Source organism: Dromaius novaehollandiae, chromosome W, assembly GCF_036370855.1.
Source record: "Dromaius novaehollandiae isolate bDroNov1 chromosome W, bDroNov1.hap1, whole genome shotgun sequence".
NCBI classification, from domain to species: Eukaryota; Metazoa; Chordata; class Aves; order Casuariiformes; family Dromaiidae; genus Dromaius; species Dromaius novaehollandiae.
Window position 1 is genome coordinate 67,696,910 of NC_088130.1, and position 25,319 is coordinate 67,722,228.

Sequence of the window (25,319 nt, forward strand, 5' to 3'; positions counted from 1 at the left end):
TGACCCTGCCACGCAGCTGCTTTACAGCTAAGACAATACATGCAAAAGTAAAGCCTTATAGCCCTTGACAAAACCTGATGAACAGTATTTTGTACTGTTAACCTCTTCCCTCATCAATATTTGAGCTGGCAAAACTGACAGTATATTCCAAACCTATGAAAAGACAAACACTATTCTGAAGCGACTGCAGGATGGTGCCATAACTTGCAAAGAAACCCAGGACACCATGGAGAAAGAAGGTGGTAAGGAAGTAAGGGGTGAACAAAAACAATACACAAAAAGTGATCCGTTAAAGAGGAGAGCACAACCTCCATTATTCAGCAGCCTATATATATATGCAGTCTTCCAGGACATATGTCTGCTTAGATCTGGGATTAGTATCAATGTTTTTACTAGCTCATCTACACTAGGGCTTTACTCCCATTCCAATAACTCACGATCAAACACTAAAGAGCCTGCTGGAAATCATCCTGTATGAGCAATACTAAAGTGAGCTCCACACAGCTTTTCCTGTCCACTAGAAGAAACATCTGAAGAAATAAAGCGGTCTCCCCACTCTCCTGCTCACATAAAAGATCCACTGCCCAAAAAGTTCAAGACTTCCTCCCACTCCCATGCCACCCAGCCAGTAAACTAGGACTCTGAACATTCACACAGACCCCAAATCAGAATGAAATTCCTCACAACCATAAAAAGCATACTTCATATAAAGCACTTCCACGAAAGGCAACAGTTGCTACTCCGACACAGTATGTTCATTCGTATGCAAGCAACGGCTTGATGAAGGGCAGACACTCCTAGCCATCCCAGCACGCTGGTGGCCAAAAGGTGGATTCTGAAAGATGTTTAAACCACCACCAAAACCATCCATCTGAAAGTCTATGCTTCCTATCTCCTCTTTATGTAGTAGAGGGCCAAAAATAAATAGGAGGCATTCTCTCCTAAACCTGCCTTTCTAAATTGTTCCAAATCCCTTGCGAGATGAAGAGTCAGTCTTTGCCTTAGTCCATAAAGAATCTGGAAGAACCAAGGACTAACATCTGTATGCATAAACTAAATATCATCTGGAAACATTCCCAGGTGCTGATCATAATCACGTACGCTTGAAAGTACATTCCCCAGCATCGGCCCATGCCAATGAGCGTTCTCCCACACAATTCCCAGCTTCGAGAGTCGGCACAGGATCGGGACCACTGGCACCGGGCAGTTCAGACGCAGCCCCCCTGCCCTGGAAGCAGAGTTTAAGGGTGTGAATGCAGGCAGTTGTAAGCCAGTTGGCCTCAGTGCCTGGGAACATTCCCAGGCACGTTTAATTTATTAGAAGAGAAGTAGCCAAAACATGTCGCCATTTAACCTTTAGTAAGCAGACTGCCCTCAAACCAATGTCCTGAAGCACACTTCAGGCTTTGTGTTTTGTAGAACAGGGACTTTAGTTTTTGAGCCCACTGTATACTGCAGCATTGCTGAGCCACCACTGTTTCCAAAATACAGTTTGACTCCTGCGTCCAAGATGGACTTAAATCTTTCCTGTGTAGACAGGGCTTAAATATATTCCAAGCTACAAGTTTAAAATAAGTATAATTCCTCCAACCAGAACGGACACTTTAATTCCAAGGAGCATTTTCAGTGCTGCTCTCAAAACAATTTGACCTGTTGATATAAACAAGGTCTCAACTAGACGAAAGCTAATATTTCTATCTTTTCAATAATGGTTCAGATTAGCAAATCACCACGTTCTGTGGCTGCCAGCACTCCCAGAGCAAGCTCGCTTGAATACTAGATTGCTGCTTTTGCAGACACAACAGAATTGGTGAATTTATTATAAGGGACTTTAGGGATCTAAAGCATGAAATTGGCTCAATTTCCCAGATGTCCTGAAGTTCTAACAAGAGAAAGCTATTTCCTGGAAGAAGGAGAAACATTCAAAGAATACCTGCAAGGAAAAACAGCTACTCTTAGAGACTGAGGGATTTTCAGGGAAAAGGCAAAGTTCTAGCGAACATCTGGTTAAGCTGTTACACTAAACCTGGGACAACTTAGTCCTGCAGTTCAAATCTCTGGACTGACTAGAAGACAGATGTGGTGAATAAAGGGTCAGATAGTTATTACTGGGTGGAACCGAAGCAACTTCCGTCGGAGCCTTTCCCTAAATGGAAAGGGTTGCAAGAGCTGGCATTGCAACTTGACTTTTTATCTGCTTATAAGGAGCAGCATCTCAGATGATATTATACAGCTCTGGCAAGAAAAATCTTTAATGTGGCTATCAGCATGCAATAGTACAGAGTATGCCTTCAATTCTTCCATTTCATCATTTCCTTTAACAGGAAAATCTGAGTTCCAAAAAACCCTACTCTGGGCAAGAAATTACCTAAACAGCAAAGAGCTGTAGCAATGCTTCACAATTTTGAGACAAAATGCCAAATCTGCCTTCCTCTAGTAAGATAGAAAATAGTGATATGCAGAAGAAAAATCAGGACACAGGAAGAACCTAAATATCACAGAAAACCCCAAAAGTATTTGTATTACTTAAGTCTACATATTATGGATGTTGATACCAAGCAGCATCACTAATGCAAACCATACTGGAGGAGTAATATCCATAAGCCTACTACAGAACTGAACTATGAAGTCCCAGCTCAAATACAGAAGAGTTATTTCTCTGCCAGTAAAGAATGGACATGGACAAATATGATTTGAGCCATACTGCTAAGTATACAATACAATTGCTTGCTTTGATGTATTACATCCCTATCTGAACAATCAATGTCCATATGAAATTCCATACTAGCTAGATATAAACTACCCAGGATGGAAGAGTCTGAAGTAGCCTACTGGAATTACATTCAGCAGTCCAAATATACAGATGGACAACATCTGAAAGGGAACATGCTGGTGAAAAACAGATTCTTGCATCTGGAATATAATTAGGTGACAAAGGACACTGACTCATCTAACTAAAAAAAGCAACAGGATAAGGCTACCATTCTCAGTTTTTTGGAAGATGACCATTACCAACCAGCATATTAATGATAATTCGTGACAGTACAACCTCATTGTAGTGAATACAGACAACCATTTGGGTTTTGGCTTGCAGTGGCACTGATTCCAAATTAGAAGCTTCAGTAACTGGAGATGCATTTACCCAGGACAATCCACAGCTCTCATGGATACCCAAACGCCAACTAACAAAGCCACCTCAGCTTGGTGCTCAACCTAGGTCTCCTAATTAGGTTTAGTTTCTCAGCACAGCTAAGAGCTAGATGTACTGATTTGCAGATCCAAGCAAGTATGCCATTGCTGTTCAGACAGCACTTACGCTACAGCATCAAACTGCTGCCTACATGTGGCACTGCATTGCCAATAGTCCAAGACACCCCTGTAACTTTCCCCTAGTGCATTTGCAAAGCAGAAGGACTGTTCAAATAAAAGTAGGGATTAAGTTAATAAGTCTTGTCAGTGATCGAGGTTATAGCTGAAAGAATCTGAAGCCAGCACAATTTTAAACAGTGCTTTGCGTGAACCCAAAGGAATCAAAGAGCACTGTCACTCTTATGCTTAGGCTGGCATCCCTTTGCTAATGTAAATTTATTACTACTTTTTACAGTGACAGAGTGAACAAAGCAACCACCCCACCACTAAAACTGTTCATGGTATTAGCCAGGCTGCATGCTCTAGTTACTTTTTTTGTACTAAATGCAGTGCTCGCAACAATACTACATCAGATGCAAGTTAGGCAGAACCACTTCAAAGATGATACACTTCAAAGTGGTATATAAAATAGCAGAAACTCTACACAGAAGTCATTAAATATTGTCACACTTCATAGATAACCGGAATTCCATTTTATTCTTGCAAAGGAGTGGAATGGCTGTAAAGCAGCTAAAAAGCAGGGAGTTCAGTAGACTATCTACTTTTTACCTGAAGCAGAAGTACTAGCAAGAGAACAAATAAAACTACAAAAGCAAATCGCTTCACACTAGTCAAAGCCTGTATTACTCAGGGATTACTACAAAGTGGTCTCAGGCATTTAACTTGCTTATTTGTAAAGTAAAACACTGAATCCCTAACATCTTTCGTGACTATCACATCCTGCAAAATCTACAGCCAGTAACATGTTTGTAAGTGAACGTTCAAGACTATGTCTTCTCTATTCTTCTTTCTCCCAGATCTTACATTCACGAGCCTTTTTACTACTGAATCTAGTTTCTCTGCCCCCACCTATTCTGAGACAGTCGCAGTGCTGGAGGTGCCACTGAAAATAGTTTTAGTAAACTGTAACAGTACTTCATTTATCTATTTTAAAATCAGAGTTAGTTTTCAACTTCTAAAACTCTCATGCAAAGGCTTCTGTACAGATGTGAGCCTGACATTTTCACTCAAAGCCTAAACAAGAAAAACACAGTAAGAATAAAGGAAGATCAGGGTTTGACTTGAACTAAAAAGGTTACTTAGTACAGGCACACACTGGAACACTGTCATAGCATCAGACAGCTACCAGCTTAACAGTCACAGCGCTTACTACCTTAACTGAGATTTTGTCGAGGGTATGGGGAAGGAGGCAGCCAAGAGGTACAGAATTTGCTTGAAGAGCTACACCAAGCAATCCAAATTTGAGGTAAAGCAGTGAGAAATAGTTACTAGATTTATGAGAGCTCATTTTCTCATAAGGAAGGGCCAAGTGACATTGTTTTATCATAGCTCATGGCTGCTTCTGTGAGATCTGCCTGAGAAATCAGGATAAATCTACTGATTCAAGATCTATCTTGCACGGCAACTTTTATCTTTTTTCAAAATCTTACTATATAAAAACTTAGATCGAAGACCTTAAATAGCAACACACTAGGCAGAAATCTGTGGCAGGAACACAGCTATTTATGTTAGTTCATCACTAGCACAGCTGGACTGAAGTTGCACTTGTGTGAAGTCACTGCTCGTTACACCGCTGATGCTGACTTTAAGACCCTGGAGATGGGTAAGAGAACTCAATCCTTCCTCTTGTTCCAACCTCTTCTTCCAGATGACAAGGAGGTTCAAGAGCCCATACAGCTGAAAGGAAGATCAAAAAGGATACGCCTAACCTTTGGGACTAGCTCAGAAGGTCTTGAAAATGACAGGTCCAGATGGACTATAGATGAACCAAAGTCAGTAATTAAAAAGATTCATTTGCTTACATTCAGCATAGAAGACAGTTCTTACCAAGTCTGCCCGATCGTAGTTTCTTAATTCTGGGTTTCAAATGAAAATATGCTATGTGTTTAGCTACTTTTATACTCTGACTTGACAATCCTTTCTTTACATTAGCAATTAGCATTTCTCCTTACTACAGTCTGAAATGTCTATGTACAGTAGTAATGCTAATTATACTACCTGTCTTTGCAAATAGCATCTCAGCCAGCTGTTCAGCCAACTGGATATACAGAAGTTTGCTGCAAAACATAGTTTGGCTGGCCTAAATGTCTCAACTTCTGAACTGTATGTTGCTTAGGGTTTATTTTCCCCCACAGTGGGGGTGGCAGAGGAGAAGGTTACCTGCACTATGCTCAGTCAGAAAACATCAAAAGAGATCTGCATTAACAATGCAATTTTTTTTAAGCTACCTTCACAAGATAATAGCTACCCTACCCCTTTTTTAAATCCTACAACATTTTGTGTCCCAGCAGAACTGACCAATCTTTTTACTGGCATCTCCATCATCCCATATTATAGTGACAGGATGGCATCTCTTCATTTAAATGCACATAATGAGATGTGCACATTCATCAATGGCACAACCCAGCATTACAGCAGTACGTTCCTGCTTATGAATCATGAGAAGCAATGCAGGTCTTGATCTCCCTTCTTTAAAAGGGAAAATGTAGAGGTTCAGTAACCGTTTAGTAGGAAACAGGGATTTTTTTTTTTTTTTTTTAAGTATCTGCTAGAGGGATGAGCTAATATGTTGGTCAATGCTAAATAAAAAGCATGAGTCTGAATTCCTCTTAAAAAATGACTTAGCTCTGCATTTGCACTTATCCTTGGTAGGAGCTGGACAAGATTCTTCCCTGCAGACCTTTGCTGTCAGTGACAGACACTGCAGTAGAAAAGGAGATTACTATGAAAGGAGCGGGGAAAGAAAAAAAGGGGGGACAGGTTCTGTTAGAGTAGTATTAGCACAAGAGTAAATGGGTGTTTGAACATGTCAAATACAGTTGGGCAATTAGTCTGCTAACAGATTCTCCTATTTTTCAAAGGAGTAGCAGAGCCTGTTAAGTCTAGGAAAAGGATATTAAGTAATGTCTAAAAGAGCTTGGACTCCAGAAAAGAAAGCTCTTACATAACTGAAAGTGCAATTTGTACTCTCAGTACAAGCTTAACAAAATGATGGTAACAGTGGCAGCTGGGTACTTGGCTCCTAGAATTATGGACACTTCTCCAGGTGTACCTGTTTTCTACTAGATTTTTTTTTTCTTCAGTAATTGGTCTTATATACACATAACAGAAAGGCTTTGTTTCTGCTCTTCCCCAAGAGCCCAAAGCAGACTTTTTTCAAGCAGATGCAATACACAAAAAGACTACTTGTTCAAAACAGTAACTGTACCTTTTCTCCCTGCTTCCCCTTTCACACATATTGAGGACATACTGTATCCAAGGAAGAAATGTTTAAACGTGCATGTTTAGTGGAATACAAATCAGGAACCACTAAGTGACTCCTCTTGATCAAGCAGCCTTTTAAGAATAAAGTTTATGTAAACTTTTATGCAATACAGTCAAAATTAGTACATCAAATAGAAAATGCAGCATTTCAACTGTGCAAAATGACTTAAGTAATCTTCCTTAGTAAATGGATATATGCTAAAAAATTAACACATCAAAATAGCCAGAAAAGCAGGAGACACAGGATGCAATTAACCTCTCTAACACTGTTGGAAAGGAAAAAAAAAAGTCATTAAACAGCTCTATTTACTTCATGTTAAACTTTGAGGATGTCCACAGGGGACGCACAAGTAGAAGGGGAGGTACAAAGGATGCTCTGTTACAGCCTGACATCAGAGCTGCCCATTGCACATTTCAGGGCAAGGAGCTAGTTTCTTCCAGTTCTGCAGAGTGCCAGGTCAGCAAGTCATCCTGATGAACAGTATAATGCTTCTCTTGCCTTTACTAAAAGCACACTTCTTCCTGGTCATATGATCAAAAAACATCTTACAAAGGCAAAAATATAGATATAAGGCAGGCCCCTTCGAAGCATTTTCTCCTCCGCCCTTCTCCCAAATCCTGACATGCTAGCCCAGCGCTGTCAGACAAAATAAAGTGGCCAATGACAACCACTGTTACCTTTATTTTGTCTCAAAATTAGGAAATACTAGGAGGATAACACCTTAAAGTCCAAGATTAACCTTTCCAGGATGACACGGAAATCAAGCAAAAATAAAGTATTTCTTTTCTTGCTGTCCCCACTGACTGTTCAGATGCAGATCCTATCAGAGAGTCTTCAATCAGTGTCCAAAGTCAGGGAGAACATCCTGCAAACTTGTTTCCTTCCAAAGAGCAAGACTAGGCAGCGCACAGGGACTGTTTTCAGGACTGTGGTACAAGAGATGCAATACAACTGAGCCTCACTTAAGAGTTGGTGGGGAGACTGAAGACGACAGGGAGCACGCAAATCAGCCAAGGAAACCGTGACCCAACGGCTTTGCTGGAAAACTTGCCCTACAGCTCCCTTCTCCCAACATAACACAGTTTGAGCAGCTGCTATATATATATATGTATATATATATGAACTCTGAAGCAATCTTACTGGCGATAAGATGAACTACAACACAGACATCCCCCCATCGCACCCCATGAAATCACATATTCAAAACAGTCACCAAGAACAGTGACCACTAAATCCAGCATCCAGTGTGGAAGACAAGTGTACAACTGTGTTTGCAATGGCAACTCCTAAGAGAATAACCAGGCAGAAAGAGAGACAGACCAGCATGTGGCCCCACAAGCTTCAGGGCTTTGGATGTGTGTTAAGATGGCTTCTTGGAAATAACTTCAAATTGCTGCACTGCTTTCATTTGTTACACTATTATATGCAATAAAGGTTTTCTGATTGCAATGTTATTTTGCAGCTTCTCACATCATCTTCACAGAAATGTGAACACAGTACTTCAACTGGGATAAAAGCATGCAAGTTTGAAGTTCCCAAAGCTGAAAGTACCGTGCTCATTACATGACTGAGTGAACTAAAGTTGAACATAAAAACATCCATCTCATATAATGAGAACATCACACTTGAAAACATCTCCGGACTTCCTGATAAAAGTTTTTCAGAGAACACAAGACCACCACCTCATAAAAAAAATTGTATTATCAAAGTAGAGGAAGGATATCCAGGAACACACACTCCAAAAATATCCAGTTAGGAGAAGAATTTTTTGGAGCAATGAGTACCTAGTAAGATGTTGCACCACATCACGCAGCATGCGGTTTTGAAACAAGCATGTTCAGCGACTCAAGTCTAGCTGAGAAATCACCATCTATCCTCTACTCGCTCATTTTAGCATGTCTTTTAAAACAGTAAATTGAACAATTCCTTTCTAATGTTTAAATCTCCACTGAAAGGCTCCAACTAAAGCACCATCTTCCAGAACAGGAGCAATGTCAAGCCATTAAATATCTTTTTCCTTTTACTTGTAAGTTACATAAGGAATGAATAACCTACGGGATCATCTCCATTCCACTTCATACAACCTGCAGTTCCCTTTTTTTCTTCTCTAGTTTCTATTAGTAAGTAAGGCCATGCGGTAAGTTAAGATGACACCCAACAGAGCTTCACAGATTAATGAATGCTCTGTATCATCCCTAACATGAAGACAGACCTAAACAGAATCAGGAGTATCACAGGACAAAGTATCTTTACAGAAAGACACATCTATCACAATACTGGTTGATCTGTCCACAACAAGTTCGTTTATTAACGGCAGATAATTTCACAGAAGGTCATGCTTTCAAAAGAGGTAAAGACAGAGCTCACATACACTCTTCCAGACTTGCACCATAAAACATTTAAAGATGATCTTTATCTTAAGTTCTCCAACCACTGCTAGTCATCCTAGGTGCAGAGTCAGTCTCCACACTGGTAAAAGTTTTCCCCAAGAGTTAACAAGTACAGCAACCCACGGCTAAGCCTGTCATCCTCCAAGCAAGTGAGCAGCTGATACTACTGCATGAGCAGGCTGTTCTGTAACCCGGAGGACAGGAGACAAAGTTGAGATCTGACATTTTGATAAACTGTCTCAAACTCATGGGTATTTGGGCTGGTGAGGAGGAGGGTTAGCTCTGCAAGACACCTATCTGGTCTGTGTTGCTTGAAAAATATGCTGACTTGGCAGAAAAGTCTGAGAACAACAGAATTACACAAACCTTTTACCCTCATTTCAAACCAAAGGTGCTTCTGGATAGCCTTCCCTATGAATTCCCCATGTGTCCTGAGAAACTCAATGACAGAGGCCCAGGAAGACAAGTGAACACAGGATATATTAATTATAAAGTGCTCGATGCAAGGAAGCCCCTGCATCATGCCAGCACAACTGCTGCAGTCTAAACCAGCTACTGGTGCATACCTAACATGAAAATTGGTGACTTGAGAGAATACACTGACCTTGATTAACCTCCAGACAAGAGAGAGTATCTTTAGAGATTAGGCATACAAAAATTCAAAGAAATATCAAGTACTACATAACTGTAGTCCACAGTGCACACAGTAAGCAAATGGATTCGAATGAAGTTAAAGTTTGACAACCAAGATTGCCTAACTACAGGCCTCTATTCTCCTCAGACCGGAGCAGGATATGGGACACGATACCAGATACCATCCACAGAAAATCTGAGCATGCAGAGTGGCAGATCCCTTGGAATAGGGATGGAAACCTATTTACTGAGCTTCACTGCCTAGAGCTAGACAAAAAGGAAGTGTCAAGATTATGGACAAGTCCTGAAGTCTCAGGCATCTCGCTCATACTCCACACCCAGAGTGCTCACCTGAAGATAATGCCCACAAGCACTCTTGCCTCACATACAATTGCTTAATAGTTAAAATACTTTCCCAGGACATCCAACAGCTTCTTTTCCTTGCTCCACTGATGGGAGTTGACCCTGACTTACCTCACCCAAAAAGAAAAGTGGTAACAAACAACTGCCCTGTGCTCCAGTAGCAGCTACCCTGCTCTCTCTCTGTGCTACTGCAGCACAAGATCAGAATTTCAAAGGCTAGAGAAAATTAGCATTCAAGTTAACATTTTTGTGGCTCCTTGGTGCAACGAAAGCTGGTTAAATCCTTCTTGCTAGGTTACTGAATAAAGCACTGAAGAGTTCCCACAAGCTGAACGAACACTTCAGCAACAGGCTGCAGTGATACTGCCTTCCCAGGCTATTTCAGCATTTTTAAGTGGTTGCCACCAGTGCAATTTGCAGCAGACACAACCACATTGATGGGCCATATGTTCTCCAGCTTTAATCATCTGAGACATATGGGGGACAGTGGAACATTGATTTTTCAATCCCAGTTATGCTTTTACAAGGCATCAGCTTGCAAGACAGGTACACCGGGCATAAGCACAATATTAGGCATTCATAAAATTTATATATGAAGGAACCAAAAGGGGATTTTCATCCTCGGCTTTGTGGAATTCATCAGGATGTATATAGTTAAATTCTTTCTTTGCTATGGCCGTTAAGTTTACATCCAAGTCTCCCCCACTAATGCAGAAGAGCAAACATTTATTTTGGAAAGACAGCAAAGAACTATCAATACACTTTGGTGATCAGATGCTATGCTGCTGTTGGCTTACACAAAAACTTCAAAGTTCAGAAAGTGCTCTTTGAAAATGTAGTTGAGTCCATGAAAATAGCATTTGAGTTATTAAAGAGACTTTTTCAACCAAACACCTGATAGCTGAACATTGCTGCAAACATATGAGACTTTCCACTACACTTAGAGCCAAAAAATTCCACATCAGCTGTTTATTAGGCCTTCACATTCAAAATTTCAAAACGACAGCATGAGTTAAAGTTTTTCAAATATCACAGAGGAACCTGACTTGAAGCCTCCCACAAATTCAGAGGAAGTGAATACCAGTTCTGGGACACAACTCACCAAATCAACTAAACAGTAACTCTGAAATTCTGCATTTAAGCAAATCTCCAAGTTTCTTTCTTTTGTATCAGACTTTCAGCTACCCAGTATTCTAGGAAAGAAGATTTCCAAGCACCCCAGGAAACGTTCAGTTTACCAACAATTACAAGCAAAGACTCCAAATGAAAACTTTCGATTTTTGACCTACTGAAATGTGTTTGTACATTTTGGAATAAAAAGCCACAATCTGGGGAGTCATTTCTGAACAAACTCTGAAGTCAGATTACTGTGTAGCACTTTTGCAAGGGCACTCCCCCAATCTGCTTGCTCTTCTGCCGATTTTGAAGCCTCTGCAGCAAGATGCAAACTCACTCCAGCTCCCCAATTGCTCTCTTGTATCCTGCTGGTCCGCTTCAACACGTTCAGACCACAGCATTGTATACAGTAAATTTTAAAAGCTTTCTTTTACCAATCCACACTGCAACCAAGTCAGAGTAAGCCAACAGTAACAAGTAGTAAACAAAGCATGGTAAATTGCTCTTACTAAATTAGCAGGTGTAGATTATAAACAGGATTAAATCAGTAGGAAACCAGTTAACCAGCAATTTGTGTTCAAAGCTGCAGCAGTAAAAGAGCTGCAGCATGTTTTTTATCCTATAAATACTTCGTAGGCTAACAGCCTGAGCTACACAATTGGGAAGTTTCTCTACAAAAATGCTCTGGTTGTCATAAAAAAAAATCACATTAGTGAAAATAGTGCTCAGGTTTTTTGCTATAGTACCAAGAAAAGTAAATCGGCTGACTTGTACACGAGAAGAATATAATGAGAAACCTTCACACTGCATCGCTGGCCTGATATAAAGACACTAATTACTACAGTAAGCCAGGGAATAGTTCAGCACTGACATGGGCTGACTGTAACCAGATTCCTTAATTGGAGAAAAATAACTACTATTTATGAGGTCATTTGGGGCTCAATATTGACAACAAAGCATAGTCAATGTATTTGTCTTGAGTGACCAACATATCTTCTTAATGGCAACGTAAAGTGTCAGATACAGATATTATTCTTCCTAGTTAAAGCACTGTACTGGGATCCATTGAGCAGCTAAGCCACTAAAGTAATCACAAATAGCTATTTTTCACGTGTCTAAAAATCAACAGCCCCAACATCAGTTGTTAACTTGGGACAAGTCAGTCAAGGCGCATAAATCAAGTGAGCTTTAATACTTCTTGAGTCAGGCTCTTGAGTAGAGTGCTGCTTCTTACCATTAAAGCAATAATAATAATAAGCAACAGTAAGTTGAAGCCAAGGAACTTTCACAGATTTAAACAACTTTTCACGCCCGAATCTGCTTTCTACATCATTGATACTCCAACAAGAAAAACATACTAAAATCACACTCCATAACCAATAATTCAGTTCATGTCACTGAGGTGAAGATGAAGCATTATCACATATACCTTGCAAAGATTCATCTCAACTTACAGACTGAGAAATCACCACACACAAAACAATTTAAGGTTACTCAGCAAAAAGCAGCAGCCAAGACTGAAATCCACATCTCCAGAGCCCTGATCCAATGTTCTAACTCGTATACAAGAGGATCCTCAACCCTCAACATTTTCTTCCTCCTGACTCAAGAGGCGAGCTCCTTTGAACTACACTGTTGGCTAAATATCTCGCGCATTTAAACTTTTACATGTTGTTCTACCTCAACGGACATGCCAATACTTTCTGCTTGGCGTACCAATTCTGCAACAAGTGATGTGGGCAAGTCACGTGACTTCCTGAATTGCACCAGCTTAAAATTGGCAGCATTAAGTTTCATTGTTAATGCTTTAAGACTTCCTTTTTCAGGATGACACTGATGTTATAAGTTGCTGTAACTTGAACGACTGCTGCACTAAAGCTTAACCTGAGTTAACAGGATTTCAATTCTCAACAGCAGCCACAGCTGTGCGCAAAGCCAGAGAAGTTAAAAATAGCTATGTTTTAGTGCATTTAATAAAACCTCAATTACACTTGAATAGTCATTACTTTTTATTTCAATTAGCACTGCCTTAGAAGGCTAGACAATTGAAGTTTTCAATTCAAATTCAACTTTTTAAAGAATGACTTATATATACTAGAGCACAGCCCTGACCACCATCACACACACCTTCCGAAGGGCCCCCTACACACACACGTACATACATTCTTCTGTACCCAGATATTAGGAATAAGGGCTTGCTGCAAAGTGACCATTCAAGTAGGGAGTGTTGGTAGAAGAAAAATAGGCTATGAGAAAAAAATATATATTCTTTTATGCTCATATTAATCTTGCATTGTACTCTGTCTAATGCACTAATGCTATGAATCAAACACAAAAAAAAAGACAAAATTTAACTTCAGGCTGTAACATGAAAGTTGCACAAAAAGGTTTAGGGAAAAGGGGAATGACGGTATTCGACTTCTGAGCTTATTCCTTTAAAATCTAATTCAAAGAGAGGTTTTTGAAGAACTTTGTATCAGGCATTCCGAAATGTGACTGCTTTGGGCGTTCACTCACTCCATCCCACCTCGTTCACCTCCACCCATGGCAGCTCCTCTCCAAAACAGGACCACAAAACAGTGCTGACTAGTTTACACCAGAACACTTTTCCTACAGAACGCTGAAACTACTATTTTCACAACAAAGCTTCAAAAAGTTAAAGTCAGTTTCTGAAAACAAGCACCACAAAAGTTGTATAATTATACAGTATGATATAATACCGAGTAAGCATTTAAAGAAATTATAATTCAGGAGTATTAATGCCAAACTGATATTTCCTCCATTGTTATTTTTTTTTAATTGGTCTGAACTAACTTAAATTCTTTTTCTTTCATTAGCTTAAAAGAAATTGTGAAGCTCCTGAATGACCACCAGCAGATCTTCAATTATCCCATTTCCAAGTTTAGTTTTGCAATAATACACCAATTAAATTGATTTTTAAAATAGCTTTGTAGTTGAAAGATACACATAAGAGTAAGTTCCAAATAACAGGTGTGACCAGTGTTACCAACATCATCAATGATTGCTTAACTCGAGTTTAGAAATTAAGCTTTCACAAGGACCAGAAGTCAAACCTGACATGAATTCAGAGTTCCTATTATGTATCATCCATGCAGCATCTAAAGGTGTCCTGCAACCTCAAGCATGTAGTTAGGGTCAGCACCCCCTTGTCTACAGCCACACCATCCAGAACATGACTGATTTTGGAAACTAAGGAGGGCTGGGCCATTTATTCTTGAATGGGAGACTGTCTTGGAATACCAGGTGCTTACTTCTGCCACCCTGGCTCTGAGGAAAGCCCCAAGGAAATTAGCACAGTCCCTCAGCGAAATGCTGCGTTTTCTCCGCACAGCAATCCAAACTGTGCTGTGCAGCACTACAGTACACGGTCTCGTTGAAAGCAGTCACCATAAAACGTCTGAAACAGAATTCTCAACACGGATCAGAAAACACTGCGAAACGTGAGAAGAATACCCCCCCAAAGCCAACTGCTTTGCCATGCCACTTTCAGCAATAACACAGAAGGTCCATCTGGCATAACCATCTCTCAGTGGTGTTTTCTGGACAGGCTATGTAGGTGGGCTCTAGTCATCCAGCAAGCAGCTGTCTGGCTGCTTGCTAGGCCTGGCACTGGGGCTGTACAGCTCCTTTTACTAAGAGGAAGTCGAGAAGCTCCAGAGCATGCTGTGGACTCCTCAGCTGAAAGAGTACATGCACACAGGGCCAATTCAGAGTGGCTACAAGACCTGCCACAAGAAGTCATGAGATGCAGAGATGTTATACCCCACAGGAAGCTGCTGCAAAGCACGCAGTTGTCCTGCCCTCAATGCCTTGCAGGGGTCAGAGCCTGGCCCAAAGCATTTAGAAGACACCAAGAACTTCCTCCAGTCTTCTACAGAGGATCTAGAGACAGTGCTCGAGTCCCACCATAATTACAGGACTGAGAAGGGCAAGTGCAATTTGATCCTCCTTCTGCTACACCTTTCCAGCGAAGACATCCAAAGTCTTCACAGCATCAGCTATCACAGGGAGGGATTCTGAAGATTCTTGCCTAAAACCCACAAACTCTGAGCCATCACTTGCTGTTCTTTGTTGTCCTAAGGCATCATTTTTATTTAAATTCCAACACAAGAAAAAGAGGATGAAGCAGAGCCCACTCTCAATAATCCTATCATGAGAAAAAGGAGTCAGTTCATCAGCAAACAATTTACAAGCATTTTTCTTGTAATCGAGCAATAAAGATGGTGCTTCAGTGTATGCCGATGTACTTAAACATCTATACGTATATTTTAGGATGCTTAAGATGTTCAACTATAGATCTTCAAACATTTATAGAATCATTTTAATTTATGTCTCAGTGAATGTGTATGGAATTAAGTGATGTAAAGCATGTCCTCAAATGATACAGCAGCAGCAGCCCTCAACTTGCGAGCTACGATTAAGAATTAATGTCCGTCCTCAACTCTACTAGCAAATGACTGCATCTCTGCTACAAACTAACAGATGGTGCCAAGTTCTGTTGCTGGGAAAACAGACTTCACCTCTGTCTGGATAGCACTATTATTTTAGTATCTACTGTGCCAATTCAACTGCCTGCAGTTGTCCTCTTAGCTGACTTGTTAGCAGAGATGCAGATGTTTGAACTCTCCTGTAACAGTTTCCAGAGGAACCTTTTTTTTTTTTCTTCCCCACTTTAGTTGGGGAAATCAACCATCTTTTATGGCCTTAACCTGGGGAAGAACAGAGCACAGGAATTTCTGTATTGCTGTCCACTGAAGTAACCTACTGTGGGGAAGAATCTTAAGAGCTTGGGAACAACCTATTCTAGAAGCCAGGTTAGCTGTAGTGGTGATCAAAAGCACCCTTAAAATGAGGTTACCGCATGCAGCTATGCAATCACTTTCCTGCCAAACATTCCCAGGCAATGCAAATAACCATACTAACTGATAGAACAGGTTCTGTTGAAAAAAACACGCACTTTAGACGTAAATTAGGCATGACCTTTTATTCTGTTACATGAAGAAAAAGGCACCCAGATTGTCTCATCTTAAAAGATTTGTTTGCTCTCAAACAGCAGTTCCAATTCACCTGCCCCACCTTCAAAAAAGTCTTGTCTTTGCCCAGTTTGCTTCTGCTGTTGCTCACTCCTAAATACTTTGGCCAGCATTATTTACTTCCATTTAGGGAGGATAACTAACGCAAGCACCAGCTTCCAGAAAACAATTTCAGTATGTGCAATAAGCCGTGCCTAGGCTGCTTACCTGCAAGTGAATTGGTTGATCAGGCTGATGAAGAGAGAGGATTTTAATGCCATACCTGTTCCATAATTTTTCACTTCAGATAATAGTGAAGGTTGATAACTTTTTAAACTGCTTCTTCTGAAGAATCAGGAATCAGTATGGGATGAGTTCCATGACAGCACCGTTACCGAAATGTGATCAGTAGGTGGTTCCTGATTTTTAAGCCTAATCAACCAATTCACTTGCAGTTGCCTACTTTGCATTTAATCCAACACTCCCTCCAAATCTTCTATATTCTCAAAACCATGGAGCCTATTGTAAGGTTTCTTCTTTGCCTCTGGAGAGTAACAACGCAGAATTCATCTCACACGTGAAGTCAGAAGCCAGGTGCTTCAGAAGTCTAAGTGTTGACTGTGAAATAAACAGGTCAGCTGGACTCTCCAAAAACAAAGGCAGGATTTAAGCCCCTCCTGTTATCTCTCCCATTTCACTCAGAACTGGGAGGCTGCTCAACACACAGCAAAAACATGCTTCTGAAAACCACGAAACATAGCAGAGATGCTATCCTCTTGTTAAGCAAGAAGGACAGCGGGCACAGATAAGACTACATTTTCCACGTACATATTGAGCTGTTAAGCAAGAACAGCCATTTTTCAGATGCACCTTCTAGAGTTGTAATGGCACAACGCAATGGCACAGCAGGCTGGGAACCAAGGCTTAGGCAAGCCTTGGCAAGTATTAGCCTTTACTCTGTGCTTTAAACCACTGTTGCATTTCACTGAAGCCTTCTTAATGCACTTGCATGGCACTAGCACCCTAGCTAAGAATCCCTAAATATGGATTCAAGGAACTTGATCTCCAACCCCTACCTCATCCAGTACAGTGCCCTACCAGATATAACACTTTTCCTTTGTGCCTTACCTCTCTCTCTTATGCAGCAGTGAAAGTTCACCTCTTCCACAGAGGAAAAAAAATCAAGGTCTCCCATGAAAACTAGGGTTCAAGTTGTAAGTATTGTTTTACATACCGTATCAAAAGCAAACTTACATATCTATTTCCACTACCACTAGAATCAACGAAAAAAAATCGTCTGTTCAAGAAGAAAGTTTGTTCTTTAAGTTAGTAATCAGGAAGTTATTTGGTGCTGTATCAAACCCTTCTAGAGTACTGAGATGAGTATACAAACCTCTGGAAAGAGGAAATAGAGGTATACTGTTACATATGCATCATTCAGCTGTCTCCTCTCCTTCCCCTCAGTTGGCAATAGCCACGTCAGGGCATACACAAAAGCAGTGTTCATTGTGCAAAGCTAAAATGAATAAAAGCTAGAGGTTCTGAGACTGACGGGAGGTGCCTATGTGTTCTTTATCATCCCGCATATACTACAAGAAAGGGCACGTATACACTGAGAGATACAGTATGCCTCTTCAGCATTGCATTGTGCAGATTGTGTCAGCGTAGAGCAGGGAAACTGCCAGAAACGAGATGAGATACAAGAGTGCTCTGCAGGTTCAACAATAGGTAAGTGAAAGCACAGCACAAGATGGCATCTTCTGGGGGAGAGTGAATGGATTACGATGTATAACAAACAAGGATTAGAGTCGTACCTAGGGAATACTCAATACGGGCAGGTCGCCTCCTTTATCACTCACCTTTCACATAAGACAAGACACTATTACAGTTGCCACATTACCAAAATGTTGACACAGAAGCAGAATTCAACCTGTGATATGGATTCATTCGGTTACAGCTCAAGATTGACATGATTAGTCCTGCATTAGTTTTCAGAAATGTGTGCTCCGGAGCAACATATGGACATCATGAGGCCGTCTGAACTCCATGCAAGATTCCCCTTCTTCCCATAACTTATTTTAAAGAGTAACTACAACACTCCATTCAACACGATCCCCTAACTCATTCCAGTTAACCTCCTCTGATGGTAGTTCTACATATGTGGTATTATTCAAATGCAACTCCATTTCTAAAAGTCTTACTAAGGAAGCAAGACGACAGCATGAACTACATCTATATTCTTTTTAAGACAGAAGAGCCACACAGTTGACCACATCATACTATGGGGATGCTAAAACTAGTGATTTCTGTTTCCCTGCTTTGGATTACAATACCCTGCACTGTCATCACTGAAAGGACTTCTTATATAAAGAATACAGACTATGGATATGCCATCTGATTATTCACTACAGGGCATAGTTTAGTTTGTTAAAGGTTAGTTTGTTTTAACATAAAAACATAAAACAGTTTGTTTTCAGTTTTTGCTATTTAAAAAAAAATAGTTTACAAACAGCTCCTTTGGAAGAAGTCTTATATAAACTGATGCTCATGTCCTCTGTTCCTTCACTGACTGCTTTTGGGCTATATTTGTATCAAAACCGCAAGGGAGAGCGTAAAGACATGTTCTTATATTCAACTGAACTCATTACACATTTTAGAAAAGTGAACTCAAGTGCCAACATTTAGTTTGAGGATACATAGGGATTATGAGATTAGAATTCCACTGGCTTGCTGGGAGGATTCAGCAAGATAACTACAAATTACTTAGAGGGCTAGTGTCAAAAGGACCGCTGTACTTATTTAGCCTCTGCTCTAGATTACTGACCCACTTAGGAAGCGCTAAGCACCCCTGCTGTGCCGAGCCAACACCCACTCCATCTGTTTGCTTCTGCTTTCTCAGAACCCCTATTAGACTGCATAAGAAGTTGTGTTAATTACCACATGAGCAGCTTGAATAGTACACACAGTATCAGCCTTACTTAGTATGTGGTCACCTTGACAGACAGGGCAGAAACACAACAATTCTAATCGCAGCAGGATTATAAATGACAAAGTACATGCAAATTTCTGAGGAGGGAATTTTATTCAACTTTTGTCAAAGCTTCTTTCAGTTTGGAGAAAAGCCTATGTGCTGTCAGTTGCTTTGGATTTTTACGATGAAAAGATATACAGGAGTTAAACATTATATCAAATAGGAAATTTCTGCTAGGACCAGAAATTTGTAAAGCCGCAAGTGAAATTTCTGTGGAGGGAAAAAGGCAACAGTTTGGAAAAGAGGCAGGCAGCACTGGTCAATACCTACTCTTAGTTAAACAGCATCAGTGATTAAGACTTAGCTAGTGAGAAAACAAAACAAACAAAAAACAGAAGAGCACTTGGCAAGTTAGCCCAAGTGTTACGTCAGAATTGCATCTTAGTAGCTTTGCACCCCAAACTTCTCGCTAGTTAGGAAGAAAAGTTTCAAATTCAGTATTTGGTTATTTTTCCCCGATGACCCACATATCTTTGGGTCATCTATTGAAGTGGGTCTCAAGTGGAGGTTTTATTAACTTCTTAAATTCAAGAAACAAGAATCTCCAAAAATCATTATAGTACTGAGCTGAGATTTGTTCATTCTTGGGCACCCAGAGTACTGCTGTCAAAGTGAAATAATATGAACAGTCTAAAAACCAACTGTGAAACTGAAGTATTTTGTGGAGCATTGCTCACAGCCCGGATATCATCTAGCCTCTTAACACCAAAACCTCTTCCTTGTTTAAAATTAAACCTTGTGTAACAACCAACACCACTTGAAGAGCTCTCTAGCTACCAGCTTCTTCCTAAGGCAGTCAGAAAGCAGCAAAATCTAGGACCAGCCCTTTTCAGAGCTGACTCCGGGATAGATGAGAACAGTATGCCACAGCCCGGCAAAAACTGCTGATCACAACATGGACACTGTATTATACCGAGTATAATAGATCTTTGCATTCTCTTTTAAAGAGTTATTTACTGTTATTACTGTAGCACAAGAGATCACGCAGGCAGGAAGAATGACTTGAATACAAAACACAAGTGCCCCAGGAAAACAGCTGTAAATTGGCATGCTGTTTGTATCTTCTAACATTGGCTTCAAGATACTTAGACAACAGTTCTTTGGAAGTAGCAGTATTTACTGCCCCAGTACCCCTGCAGGACAGCTCTAGGAAATCTAACATTTGGCCAAAAAGTTAGATGCGCATTTGTGTCAAGTGAATAGTTGTACGGCACATTTAGTTTCTGTCACATGAAAACTTCTTCTAGTTGAGTATTTGGTCCTTGTCAGGATAAAGATTTGGCCAAATATATAGAACCATCTCAATGAAACACATATCCCAAAAAGTTTGAATCTTAGTCTACCAATCCACACTAAGACCACAAAGCTCTAACAAATACTTCATTTCTGATTGTTTTCCAAGTGTCAAAAGGAAGAAAGCAGAAGGGAAACAGAGAATTTTGAGGCTGCTCTAGGGAAGAAAAAAAAAATACAAGCAGAGTGCAATGCTAGAAACAAAAGGTGAATCGAGAAGAGAAAAAGAACAGAATTTAAACAGCCATTGATTCAGAGCACAGGTAAGATTTTCTCAGAAAGCTATGTCAAATCTAACAGAGAATGCTAAAATCATTATTAGATAAAGGCTATAACACATTTGATATGTGGAAACCATTACTAACACCAGTTAAATCTAGTTTGTGCTATGATTAGTACAAAGTTGAAAAGTATAGCGGGGACCAATATGCTAATATAGAAACCAAGCTCATAAAATGCATGTCGCTTCTCTCCCTTAGAAACTATTTTAAGTGTCAAGGAGCTAGTGGCCCAGAATATTCCTGTGTCACAAGATCCTGTAACTTTTTCATGAAAAACAAGAAAAAACACACCTGTGAAGTGATTCGATATTTATGTTGCACACTTAATGAGCTTACACATGCACCTTAGTGGGAATTTTGTACAACATGAATCTAGAGTACATTGCATTAATACTTACAAACATAACCCTTGCCTCTCGCACAGCAGTTGCTATGAATTAAGTTGAGAAAGTCAAAGGGATAGAATGCAAGTCTTTCACCTAAACGTATATACATATAAAGGGGCAGAGGAGAATTTCTAGAAATACTCCAAGTTATTAAATGAAAAGCACTTTCATTAACCAGTAACAAATAATAATTACAGTAAATAAATTGATCTGCAGGCAACCTGCCTCCAAAGATAAGATTTCCCTTCCGAAGGGAGAATGGATGCAGCTTGTATAACTTAAATTAAGCTACCATATACAACTGAAAATAATAATTAGGTGACTGAAGTGTTGACCAAGGAAAAACAAGTCTTTTTTTTTTTTAAAGTGAAAGTGTAGGTTCAAGTAAGCCCCTCCAATTATAGACAGGGTTATCAAATAAAAGCATAAGGCGGTGCTACAAACTAAAAGCTGTGCTAGGCACCACCAGGATATATACAAATTGTAATCTAGTTGGTACCACAAAATGAATGTAAATCATTAGAAATTTTGATTTTACAAAGCATGTGATTCAGTTGTAAGAGCTAAAGCAAGCACTATTTAAAACCAAAATAGGTTTTAAAGTTTTTTTCCAAAAAATTCAAAAGCATGCAACTGATTTTGTATTTGTTTATTCACAAGATAGCCTAAATGTCCATCTAGCCATTTGTTAATTGGTTATAACAATTTCAAACACAACAGCACTTACCTTGGTATCGTCACACATTTTGTATTGCAATTTTGAGTGGTAATTGCCTTCTCAAGCTCATCCAGCTGTCCTGTTTTCTTTAGCTTCTTGACCAAGCTTTTCACTGCTTTTTCACACCATTTTTCCTCCTGACCATTCTGCTCACCACCACCAGCCCCTCCAGAGCCACCAGCAGATTTTTTCCACCCCAGAAGTCTCTTCACAACTGGTGGAGTGAATGGCAATATGGATGACATGATTTTCACCAGACAGAACACTCAGCACGCAATAAATTAGAGATTCCCGTCTGAGCCCTAAAAACACAAACCAGAACAGACACGTTAGCACTGAGGTATTACATAAGACAAATACCTTGCTAGGAACTTCATTACCAAACACCATAGGACACAGGTTCCCCAAATAATCCAGAAAACAGTTCAAAACTAGTCTGCATCATCGTTAGCTATGTCACCAATGAGGTTTAAGTGCAAGCTTTCTGCACACCATCCCTTTCCTTCAACAGTTTGTACAAATTAGCATACCAGTTTACTGTTCGATTAGGTATTTTATTTTTCCTCAAATCTTTCCTGGTTAAAGTCTACTCACTTCAGTAAATATAAGAGTTTACTTTAGTCTAGCTTTGCACCTAACCTGGCAGACTTGTCATTTGTGAAAATGTTAATAAACGACTGACAATTTGTAAATACAGATATGCATGTTCTGCCTGACTTCAAATTAATTTAACAAGCAAAATTGTATTTGGAACGTCATTTAGTCATCATGGCCTGACAAAAGTCTTCCAATAGCCAGCCACTTGGCAAGCCTTTTCTCTTTTTTGTTATGATTTAAACAACTACCAATTTCTGTTCCAATGGGGACATCCATTTGAATTTCACTCTTGAGTTTGGTGTTGAGCTTATTTTCTTCACCCAATTTAGAATACAATGGCCTGTAGATAGTGAAGCTTCCCAAGTGGCATTACTTGAAATCATTGGAAGTCTTTCAAAATTCTTTGAAGGATATTCAGCGTCTGAGTTTTCAGGGATCTGAGCTGTGGAAGTGTTTGTTCTCAATTTTGATAGCTTTTCATTCACTATGTACTACCTGATCAGATTGTCTATATAAAACAAAAGATTAGAAGGGATCCTGAAACTTGGGCTATGTTCAGCTTTCACTGTGACTTACACTTCAAATCATTCAACAGAAAAATAAGAGCTGGTAAAAAAATTCTTTGTTTTGCAGCTTCTATTAGGCTAGCCTTACATATTAAAATATAAGCTCCAAATCAGCTGTATTATTTTGGGCAGACACCTATTATAGCTTGCTTGAGGACATCATGGTCCTGTGGACAAAAGTATGGCGTTAAAGCAAAAAACAAAACAAAACTCATTCCCAAGCAGCAACCGGGTATTTGAACTTCGGAAAGGTACCTTGTTTCCCAACTTCAGAACCCGTAGCTGTGTGAGTTAGTTCGGTTAGCTGAAAGATCTTGTTTTAGCTAAGAACCAATGCTATCTTCAAGCTACCTGATCAGAGCTTCCAAGGTACCTTACATGCCTCACCATCCTGCACAGGCACACTCCTCACACTTCCATTCCAAATATACCCATTCCATTTTATTAAAGTTTCACCCATCTGCAAAATAGCACTCTTGATTTGGGATATTTAAGGCTATGGTATTCAGGATTAGGTTACTCTTTGTCATATCTTAGCAGTTTCAGCGAGAACCAACAAGTCAACAGAAGATACATTATATTAATAACTTAAAATTGTAACTTTGATTTCCACAAAACAGAACATTCCATAGAAAGACTAATTCATTTTCAATTAAATTATAACCTCCACAAAATAGCTTCTGAGACCACTTGAAAATATTCCTGAAGCAAGAATTACAGCCGTCTAGGCTCCAGGAGACAGAGATTCTGATTAACAGGCACTCAAGATTAACACTGCTAATTTTAGGGAAGGGACTCAAAATAATCCATCAATCTTAAATCAAGAGTATTCATTTTCATACAAAACTACAATATGAAATGAACTTCTATTCTCCCAATAACATTAAATTATTGCAGAATTATGTCCAATTGTGTCCAACCTGACCGCAGGTCAGGTTCTGCGGCCAGCAAAACCGTTATACTGGAATCCTGGCTGCAGCGAATAAGAAAAACACACACAATGTCCAACATCTTAAAATTAAATCCTGAATAGGACACTCAAGCTACAGTCTCACAGGGAGCTGAGGCAATGCAAGAGCTTTTTGCCACCAGATGTCCAGGTCTTGTTTCCTCCTTTGTCCCCACCTCCTCCTCTGCACCAGCCCCGATATGCGTTAGACCTTTCCACAAAGGGTCAGATAGCTAACCCAGCAGAAAATTGCCAAGTTTTTTTGCCGAGTTAGTTTTCTTCCAGGTTAACAAGTTACATCACCTCACACAGGGTACTGTAAGTACCAGTGTTGATACCTGGCAACTTAAATAAGCATGGATGGAAGACTGAGACACTCCTCCAGCCCCAGCCTTCAACAGTGGTGTTCACAGTTTACTGCATCTCTTGAATTGCAACCTGAGCATATGCTTTATTATCATTAGGTAATTAATTCTGGTGGAAAAGCCAAATTAAGCAGTCTTATTTCCATTTCCACCTGCTCTGAACTGCTTGTGAGCCAGGCAGTGGAACAAGTTAGACCCGTAACCCAGTGCATTGAGTGTCTCCAGAGACAAGATGGGAGGCTCACGTAGCCTCTGCTGTTTTAAGAAACACTCATAGTAAGCTTCTGAAACAGAAAACTGGACTAGATGTTCCAGGTGTGACTTGGAATAGCAGTAGCTCTGAAATTTACTAAAAGACTTCCAACTTTTGAGCAGGGCCAGCACTAAATGCTTCAGAGGCATATGCTAGAAATTCCAAAAAACAAATTGAAGAGGGATAGCCTATTTTGCCATAAAGACCACATTTAAACACCAGTAATTGATGGTTTAAAGTCTGAGCATCAAATTTAATGCTCACAGAAGTAGGCAACCACAAGGACCAATACTGATGCTTATTCACACCTCAGTCCTCCTCAAATTTATGGAACTCAGTTCCACATAATCCTCATACTTCCTGTTCTTTAGCTTCAGATTTGACACCTTTAAGTGCCCCAGAATAGTTATTTGATTGTCAGCCTCATAAAACATATTTCACTATGGTCTCATTTACTACCAAGATAAATTGCCTATTTTTCCAGGCCCTCTAAATACATTCTCAATGCTTTTATCTAATTTTTCTGCTCCTGAATACTCCTTGAGATGAGATGTCCAGTTTTGCAGTATTCCCTCCCTTAAGACATAACATTGATCTATATATCTATCTATATATATCTCTGTATGTATATAAAGATATAGTTCTCAGTATTCTCTGGTGCTTAAAAAAGAAAAAAGAATAAAATTTGCCTTTCTGCTTCAAATGCATGTT

General features: G+C 39.8%; 1 protein-coding gene across 4 annotated transcripts in view; it reads right to left on the bottom strand.

Moving 5' to 3' along the window:
• The window catches only part of LOC112994477 (mothers against decapentaplegic homolog 2), a 51,254-nt gene that overhangs the window by 17,715 nt on the left and 8,220 nt on the right, over positions 1-25,319 (bottom strand). For all 4 annotated transcript variants that reach the window (XM_064500960.1, XM_064500958.1, XM_064500959.1 and 1 more), the window contains one exon: positions 21,888-22,180. In XM_064500960.1, the coding sequence (XP_064357030.1) occupies positions 21,888-22,123 (236 nt within the window). In that variant the 5' untranslated portion in view covers positions 22,124-22,180. The remainder of the gene's footprint in view (positions 1-21,887; positions 22,181-25,319) is intronic.